This window comes from Heptranchias perlo, chromosome 33 (genome assembly GCF_035084215.1).
Source record: "Heptranchias perlo isolate sHepPer1 chromosome 33, sHepPer1.hap1, whole genome shotgun sequence".
Taxonomy (NCBI): Eukaryota; Metazoa; Chordata; class Chondrichthyes; order Hexanchiformes; family Hexanchidae; genus Heptranchias; species Heptranchias perlo.
Window position 1 is genome coordinate 4,864,008 of NC_090357.1, and position 9,813 is coordinate 4,873,820.

A 9,813-nucleotide genomic window follows, 5' to 3' on the forward strand; every position below is an offset into this window, starting at 1 on the left:
CTCTACACCTTTCAGTATCCTCCTATTTATTGTGTATTCCCTTGCCTTGTTTGCCCTCCCTAAATGCATTACCTCACACTTCCCCAGATTGAATTCCATTTGCCACTTTTCTGCCCACCTGACCAGTCCATTGATATCCTCCTGCAGTCTACAGCTTTCCTCCTCACTATCAACCACACTACCAATCTGCCTCCTACATTTAAGTCCAAATCATTAATATATATCACAAAAAGCAAGGGACCTGGTACTGAGCCCTGCGGAACCCCACTGGAAACAGCCTTCCAGTCATAAATACACCCGTCGACCATTACCCTTTGCTTCCTGCCATTGAGCCAATTTAGGATCCAAATTGCCACTCAGCCTTGGATCCCATGGTCTTGTACTTTTTTGACCAGTCTGCTATGTGGGACCTTGTCAAAAGCCTTGCTAAAGTCCATGTAGACTATATCAAATGCACAGGATTTATTTGCCAGAGTTAAAGTTCACATAACAGCTTTTATTGAATAAAAAGTGCATTCAGCTAAGTTTGAAAGCGATCCCAGGGTTGGAGTGGTTGAGGATTCCAACCAGTGGAAAGTTGTTACTGAGGCAAAAATGGCTGCCGTCCTCACAACCAACATAGCCGCCCACGGCTGATGGTGAATTTTGGTGAATTTGAAATCTTTATTCCACAGCTGAACCTGTTTCTTCGCTGTCAACAAAACCAGACAAACACCGCGTCACTGAACCCAAAACTCAAGAGCGAGGGAACCAATCAACTCTTGTCCTTCATCGGTAACTACCCTCGGCTTATTCATCGCTTCTGCAGTCTCGGTTTCTGTCAATAGATGCCAGTCGTTCAGAGTATGACAGCGTCACTGTGGATTGGCATGTCCTGGTCCACTGACACTTTTGTTTACACACTCATGATCACACTCACATTCACACTTACTTTCACACACACACATTCACACATACTTTCACACTTGCACTCACGTTCCAAATTACTTTCACACACGCACTCATTCACGCTTACTTTCACACTCGCACTCACATTCCAAATGACTTTCACACTCAAGTGAGTCCAGCATTTTCGTTTCACAAGGTTCATGAAAATTGATCTATAAAAATGTCTCCGATTCTCCTCAAAATTACAACAGATGAAAGAAAAACAACATTTATCGCAGAATTCCTTACAATTTCAATATTTTTTGATGAATATTTTGCTCATCAAGACAAGGATGCTAATGTTGGGGAATGGGACGCTTTTCATTTCAGGCATCCAGTAGTGGTATAAACACTCTCAGGGCAGGTACAGCACGGGTTAGATACAGAGTAAAGCTCCCTCTACACAGTCCCATCAAACACCCCCAGGGGCAGGTACAGCACGGGTTCGATACAGAGTAAAGCTCCCTCTACACAGTCCCATCAAACACTCCCAGGGTAGTACTCTGTATTAACCCTCGGTGCTGTTAACCAGTCCGGCCTCAAATACTCAGAGGCTGCGACTGGTTCCATATTCGGATCCAGTTTTCTCGTGAGGAGAGTCCTGGTTGTAGCCAATGATGTGACTCATCAATCACCTGAACCTGGACTTGTCACTGGCTGGACAACAGTGCCCTATTGGTGAACAAAGCTCGAACTTGACAAGAACCAAGAGGTGAGATTTCTCCGGGGATTCGTTTTGTTTTGTTTTGTTTGTCACCCCCTGTTCCAGTGCAGGGTCCCATCACCACAAAAAAACTACAATAGGCAAAGGTCTCCCGATTCCCCTGGAGTCCCGATGGTGATGGTGTCACAGCTCTCTCGCTCCCTTAGTGACGCTCTTCAACGGTTGGGTAGAAATCCTCCTCACACATCCTCATGTTGCGATACTGGAATTGCCGGTCAGGTTTGTGATTTCCCATCGTGTTCATCATCCCACTGACTGTAAATGGCGGATCAATCTCCAACTGTATCGATTTCAGGTCCCTGTAGAAGAATCCAGTTGTTAAGATCTTTCCTTTCCCCACACCCCATATTCCCCCCCACACCTCCCCGACTTTCACCAGGGTTTGATCGCACGGGCACCAGAAGCCTTATCCGGTACCTCGCCCAAGTGGCCTGTCTTCATGTGGGAGTCTAGTGAGGCTATTCCCCCATGGGGGGCACACACATCCGAGCCCGATCCTGGCCTCACCCAACAGCGACACGCAGGTCCTTCCAGCAAGGGTCACCGGATAATAATCAGCATCAGAGACCCCACCCAGGCCAGAGGCCCATCGGAGGGCCCCTAAGAGTGACCTGGCGGATATCAGAGAACCTGGAATTAAAACTGGGCCCTTCCTTGTCGGTGAAAATATCTGATCCATTTTGTAATGGAGCATTTCCTAATGACCTGGTTACTGACTGTTGGTCAATAATCCTGCAGTAGTGATGTCACATGCCGTAACTCTCTTCTGTCAATGACATCACCAAATACATGTAACGGTCAGATTTCACACTCCAGATGTTAAAAATGCAGAACAACCTTTTAAGAAAGTGAAGGATGGACAGTCTTTTATTACTGGATACTTCTGACCAGCAGCCTGAAACTTCCAAGCATTTTCCAATGTGCACAGTTCCCTCAACATACAACAATTTAACTCAGATTGACCTCAGGCCATTTTTACTTAACAACAATTAAACTTTGAGGCTTTACAGGGACACAGATCCACCTTAGCAGCAGAAAACTACATCTTGCATTAGATGGCATGTCTTTAACTTGCTCCTGGGTATCTGTTATCCTGTTTCGTATGTCAGTCAGTTGTAGTTATGAATAATAAAAATAATCCCCAATGGCTCACTGGGTTTATTTCAGTAGGTGTCTGAGTCATACAGACCAGGAGATCAAATTCCATTATTATAATTTTATTGTGTTTTATTTCTTCACTAATTTCTTCTGCTGAAGGCTCTCGCTCTTTGCTTAGAGACAACTGCACCTCACCTCCCAGTAACGTCCCCCAAGTGGCTAGATATTGAGTGTTGGCAAGCTACTTGACTGCAAGGGGAATCACAGCCTGTTCTTGCCCAACATCAGTGTATAAGGATCACTGGACAGCGATCAGGAGCAGGAATCCAGGGTGAATTTTATCCTTCCCCATCCCAGAAACATTGCGGACAACTGCAGCACCTTGATCCTGCCCCTACCCCTACCACTACCCCTGCCACTACCCCCTGCTCAGACCAGCTAACTCAGCACAGACTGTGGATCAAACCTGCCACCTTCCTGCTCTGAATGACTCAGTTACTCACTGCCTTGACAAACCGTCAGCGAGCGGATTGTGAGCTGTGTCAGTGAAGTGACAGCGAGGATTGCGAAACGTACCTGAGAACATTCAGAGTGAAGAACAGTCTGGGTCCTGAAGTACAGAAAGAGAGTCAGGTGTTAGTGAAGAGCTGCACACTGAAGGAACGAGACAGTCCCCAGACCACACAGAGGCTCACATACCCTCACACTCACCTTCACACTCACTGACACACACCCTCACACACTCACTGACACACATCCACTGACACACACCCTCACTGACAGACACTCACTGACACACACCCTCACACACACACTCACTGACACACACACTCACTGACACACACCCTCACTGACACACACCCTCACTGACACACACTCACTGACACACACACTCACTGACACACATCCTCACTGACACACTCACTGACACACACCCTCACACACACTGACATACACCCTCACACACTCACTGACACACACCCTCACACACACTGACATACACCCTCACACACACACCGACACACACCCTCACACACACTGACATACACCCTCACACACACACTGACACACACACCGACATGCACCCTCACACACACACTGACACACACCCTCACAAAGATTTTTGATAACTTCTTTAACCCACTTTTCTCCCCTCCCCATGAAGCGCTGACTCTCGCTGACCCAGGGATACTGTTGCCCAGCCATCCTCTGCTACCTCACCCTAGTGCCCATTCTCTGAGTGAGGCCAGAGACTGAGTGCCCATGGCCGAAAGCAACCCGGCCCCCACACTGCTCTCATCCACCCCTCACCCACCATCCCCACCTACCCTCACCCGCTATCCTCACGACCCTCACCCGCCATCCTCATCCACCCCTCACCCACCATCCTCACCTGCCAACCTCACCCACCATCCTCACCCTCCCCTACCCTCCTCACCCGCCATCCTCACTCTCCCCTCACCCGTTATCCTCACCCTCCCCTACCCTCCCCTCACCCGCCATCTTCACGCCCCTCACCTGCCATCTTCACGCCCCCTACCCTACCCTCACCCGCCATCCTCAAGTCCCTCACCCTCCCCTCACCCGCCATCCTCACGCCCCCCACCCTCCCCTCACCTGCCATCCTCATGCCCCCTACCCTCCCCTCACCCGCCATCTTCACGCCCCTCACCCGCCATCCTCATGTCCCTCACCCTCCCCTCACCCGCCATCTTCACGTCCCTCACCCTCCCCTCACCAGCCAGCCTCACGTATGTTCCAGCAGGTTTACTGGGCAATGAGCAACAGGGGGAGCTCTGGCTGATTTCCCCCCCTCTGCAGCCCACTGGCACTGAGTCTAATTGTATCAGCTGAGAGTCGCTGGGAAGTCAACTGATTCAGGAGGAAGCGGGGGTGGGAATGGGGAAAAGTCTGTTGAGTACATGAGCTGGGCCTGTAGATCAGATTTATGACCTGTGCTCACTCTCAGGTTCCCGTTACCCCGTCTATTATTTTATTTGGATCACTCCCATGGTGTAGCCAGAAGATTGTCCAATCAAATGCAGGAGCTGATTTATTAAGGGACGCATTGTCAATATTAATTAAAAAACTAAATGGTTTGTAATCCTAATCATTAGACCCAACCCTAACCCTTAAACCTAAACCCTAACCACTAACATTAGGATTGATGGTTGGGGTTAGGGGATAGGGTTAGTGTTTAGGGTGAGGGGGTTAGGGTTAGGAGTTAGAATTCAGGGTTAGGGTTTAGAGTTTAGGGTTAGGGGTTAGGGGTTAGAGTTGAGGGTTAGGGTTAGGTTAGCAGGTACGGGCAGGGGGGTGGTTGTCTCCTCTTGTGTTTGTATTCTCATTTCTCATGTTTTTTGTTTCACTGTGGTCTGCCACTTCTGATTGGCTCACGCTTTATTTTGCTTTTTGTCCTGTTTTACTTGCCTTAATCCTAGAGGGGGTAAATCGGGTTTATGTTAGGGTCAGGATAAGGATCATGGTTAGTGCCATTTCAAGGTGAGGCTTTAGGGTTCGGTTCGGATATCGGTCGGGGAGTTTGTGGTTAGTGTATTAGGTCTAAGGTTTAGGGTGTTGAGGTTTAGGGTTTGGGTTAACACTGCATTAGGGGTAGCGGTTAGGGTCAGTGTATTAGGGGTAGCGTGTTAGGATGAACCTCTAAGGGTTAGGAGTTAGGCTATTCGGGAGTAGGGGTTTAGGGTTCAGGTATGGATTAGTGTATTAGGGTATAGCTTTAGTGTATTAGGGTTAGCGGTTAGGGTTGGGGTTGGGATTAGGGTTTGAGGTTTGGGTTAGGGTATTAGGGTTATGGTACACTGTATTAGAGTTAGGATTAGGGTTGGGGATTAGGGCAGAGGGTACGGGCAGGAGGGTAGTTGTTGCCAATATAAGGGTTCGGGATAGCATACTAGGGTTAGGTGTTAAGGGTTGGGGGTCAGGGTACCACTGTATTAGGGTTAGGGTCAGGGTCCTGGTCAGGGGTGTTGTGGTTAGGATTAGGATAGTAGGGTTAAGGTGTTAGGGTAATAGGGTTAGGGAGTTAGGGTTTAGGGTTAGGGGGTTAGGGTTAGGGTTAGGGGGTTAGGACAACACTGCATTAGGGTTAAGACTTCGGTTAGAGTATTGTTGTTGGGATTAGGGTAGCGTTAATGTTTGGGTTAGTGTCTTAGAGTTAGGGTTTTTGGTATTTGGGTTTCAGGGTTAAGGTATGGGTTAGGGTATTAGGATGTTCGGATTAGTGGTTAGGGTATTAGGGTTAAGGGTTGGGGTTGGGGGTTGCGGGTTGGGGTTGGGGTTGCGGGTTGGGTTAGGGTATTAGGGTTAGGGAATACTGCATTAGGGTTCAGGGACACTGCATTAGGGTTAGGATTAGGGTTAGGATTAATCTTAAGGGTTAGGATAGTGGGTGCGGACAGAAGGGTGGTTTTCGCCTGCGTTAGGATTAGAGTTAGCATACTGCGGCTAGCCTATTAGGGGGTTAGGGTATTAGGGTTAGGGTTTTGGGGTTTGGGTTAATGGTTAGCGCTTTGGGATTGGGGTTTGGGGTTGGTGTTGTTAGGGTTAGGGTTAGGGTTTAGGGTTAGTGGTTAGGGTTAGTAGTTAGAGTTCGGGTTTAAGGTTAGGGTTTAGGGTTAGGATTCACAGTTAGGGGTTGGGTTTAGCATCATTGATTAGGATTAGTGGTTAACCCTAACCACCATCCCTAAACCTAACCCTTAACCCTAACCCTTTTCAGTAACCCTAACACTTTCCATTAACCCTAAACCCTAAATCGAACAGTATCAATAGCGCGATGCAGGGCCGATTGTGGGGTCAATAGTCCCTCCGTTTACTGAACCATCATCGGTGCACCTACTTTTAAAGCAGCGTCCCAGTCTGTAGTACTTGACCAAGAGGACAGTGATTATGGCGATGGCCAGGACCAGTAGACAGACGGCGATGATGACTCCTCGAATATTTACACCGTTGCCTGGAAATGGACAGACACAGTGAGCTTAATCCAAACAAAATCCCCCAGTACGTACTGGTCAGTGCTTCCTCCTCAACTTCTGCTTTTACTTTTGGTTCCGTTTATAATCTGACAGGAACATAGAATCTACAGCTCAGAAACAGGCCATTCGGCCCAACTGGTCTGTGCCGGTGTTTATGCTCCTCACAAGCCTCCTCCCACCCATCTTCATCTCACCCCATCAGCATATCCTTCTATTCCTTTCTCCCTCATGTGTTTATCTAACTTCTCCCTTAAATGCATCTATGCTATTCGCCTCAACTACTCCATGTGGTAGCGAGTTCCACATTCTCACCACTCTCTGAGTGAAGAAATTTCTCCTCAATTCCCTATTGGATTTTTGAGTGACTCTCTTATATTTACGGCCCCTAGTTTTCAACTCCCCCACAAAAATGGATCCCATTTATTTATTTGTGAGTATGCGCTGTGACTATGTTTCCGATTTCCCTTGCTAACAGCATGCCATCCCTTGTCTGAATGTGATCTCTTCTCAAGCCAAGTATCACTCTTGTTCCAAAGCTTGCCCGTACTCTGGAGAGTGTGGGGGAGCGAAGTCCCAGCAATTTGACCTCATCCTGGGGATGTACCTTTACTCCCAACAGATATCACGAACATCCAAATATATTCCCAATTTTTTTTTTTGAAATTTTCTCCCCTCCACTCTTTAAGGTGCTGCCTCTCGTATTGGTGTCAGCCGTGGCTCACTGGGTAGCTGGTTCACCTCTGATACAGGTGGTTTTGGTTCACATCTCACTCCAGGGACTTGAGCACACAATCCAGGCTGACATTCCCAGTGCAGTACTGAGGGAGTGCTGCACTGTCAGAGATGCCGTCTTTCAGATGAAACATTAAACCGAGGCCCCGTCTACCCTCTCAGGTGGATGTAAAAGATCCCATGGCAATGTTTTGAAGCAGAGCAGGGGAGTTCTCCCTGGTGTTCTGGCCAATATTTATCCCTCAAACAACATCACTAAAAACAGATTATCTGGTCATTATCACATTGCTGTTTGTGGGACCTTGCTGTGCATAAATTGGCTGCTGCGTTCCTACATTACAACTGTGACTAGACTTCAAAAAGTATTTCATTGGCTGTAAAGCGCTTTGGGACATCCTGAGGTCATGAAATGCGCTATATAAATGCAAATTCCTTTCTTTTTTCTTTTTATTCCAGGTGTTGGTTATATGTTCAAGTCAAAGGTTATTTTGGCAATGAATCGAATGCAAGTGAATCTCTCCTTACTGTCTCCTGTGTCCGTGTTGTTTGCAGGCGGAGTCTGTCTCTGAATATGTAGCAGGGTTTCACTAGAGGGAGTGACTGGAGCTCGTTCCTCGAGTGGATTATCTGCAAAAAACGAAATACAGAGAATAGAGCCGGTTACCATGGCAGCCCTGTCATGGTTCGCTGACACCTCGTGCCTGGACACAGTGCATGGAGCGAGGCTGATGTAGGATCCAGCTCCCCACTCTATTGGTGTCAGCCGTGGCTCAGTGGGCAACACTCGTGCCTTTGAGTCAGAAAGTCATGGGTTCACAGTCCCACTTCAGAGGCTTGAGCATATAGTCTAGGCTGACACTCCCGAGGGGGTGCTGCACAGTCGGAGGTGCCGTCTTTCAGATGAGACATTAAACTGAGGCTCTGTCTGCTCTCTCAGGTGGATGTAAAAGATCCCATGACACTATGTTGAAGAAGAACAGGGGAGTTCTCCTGGCCAATACTTATCCCTTAACCAACACCTAAAAACACAGATTAGCTGGTCATTATCACATTGCTGTTTGTGGGATCTTGCTGTGCATAAATTAGCTGCTGTGTTTCCTACATTACAACAGTGACTGCACTTCAAAAGTGGGGGGAGATTTTGACCGTTTGGTATTTTTTGGCCCTTTACTCGTGCTTATGATTTTGCAACAACAAGAATTCTCCCTCCCCAATCCCTACCATGTGTCCTAGGGACACTGGTGAGGTGTCTCAGGGCAGGACCCCTGCCCACTGCTCTGACATTCATGTTACTCCCCATGTTACAGACACAGAAATAAATGTTAAACCAATTCGGAAATATCAGCCGAGATAATTTTACAATAAATTCTATTTTCTAAAGTACTCTCATTTTAGAGTAGTAACTAGTTTTAGATACCCCAGTGAGAGTCAGTGCCTTCAGGAGAGGAGGGGACCTGAACCCCAGTGAGAGTCAGCACCTTCAGGAGAGAAGGGGACCTGAACCCCGGTGAGAGTCAGCACCTTCAGGAGAGAAGGGGACCTGAACCCCAGTGAGAGTCAGCACCTTCAGGAGAGAAGGGGACCTGAACCCCAGTGAGAGTCAGCACCTTCAGGAGAGAAGGGGACCTGAACCCCAGTGAGAGTCAGCACCTTCAGGAGAGGAGGGGCATGAACCCCAGTGAGAGAAGGGGACCCAGTGAGAGTCAGTGCCTTCAGGAGAGAAGGCCTTTGACCTTTTGGGCATAAAAATATTAATTTAAGGAGGAGCAGACATTTTAAGGATTTTTAAAAAGTCCCTGAGCTTTTTATCAGAACACAGAACAAAGTCAGTGGGTAAAGGAGTGAATATTGTCACACAAACTACTGAGTTATAGCCTGTCTCACGTTACAGAAACTCACAAGTTACTCAAGCATATTTTACAGTTCTATTAGTTCCTGGTGCTGTGGGAAGGTCTCCCCCCACATTATATAATCTTTAAAACAGTACCAGGAAGAATATACTCGGTCTAAATGCCTGAAATGAGTACTTGATGTTTGAAATGAAAGCTGGGTCCTTTGACCCTGGACCTTACCCATCTCTTCCCGGAGAGCGTGTGGAAGATGCAGGGTCTGATGCTGAGATTCAGTGCACCTATTAACCCCCCCCCGACTGCCACCAGAACTGGTTTGTCCTGATTCCTGGCACGAGTGCTTCAAATAACTGGGAGATCAGGTGAGCTGAGACAGAGACAAAATTAAGGCAAACTTTAAGTCAATGTCAAAACTCCACATCACAACTCAGTCTCTCCCCCTGCCCCCGCCACCCTGCTCCCCCCTGGCAGCTTTGCTTCCCGACTG

At 47.9% G+C, this 9,813-nt stretch overlaps 1 protein-coding gene across 1 annotated transcript; it reads right to left on the reverse strand.

Moving 5' to 3' along the window:
- Window positions 1–475: 475 nt before the first annotated feature.
- Window positions 476–9,612, reverse strand: LOC137301429 (small integral membrane protein 35-like). Its single transcript, XM_067970928.1, has 5 exons — window positions 9,549–9,612; window positions 8,002–8,103; window positions 6,609–6,722; window positions 3,326–3,359; window positions 476–1,950 (listed from the first exon to the last, which is right to left on the reverse strand). The coding sequence occupies exons 1-5, from the start codon at window positions 9,550–9,552 to the stop codon at window positions 1,794–1,796; spliced, it is 411 nt and encodes a 136-aa protein (XP_067827029.1). The 5' UTR covers window positions 9,553–9,612; the 3' UTR covers window positions 476–1,793.
- Window positions 9,613–9,813: the final 201 nt, after the last annotated feature.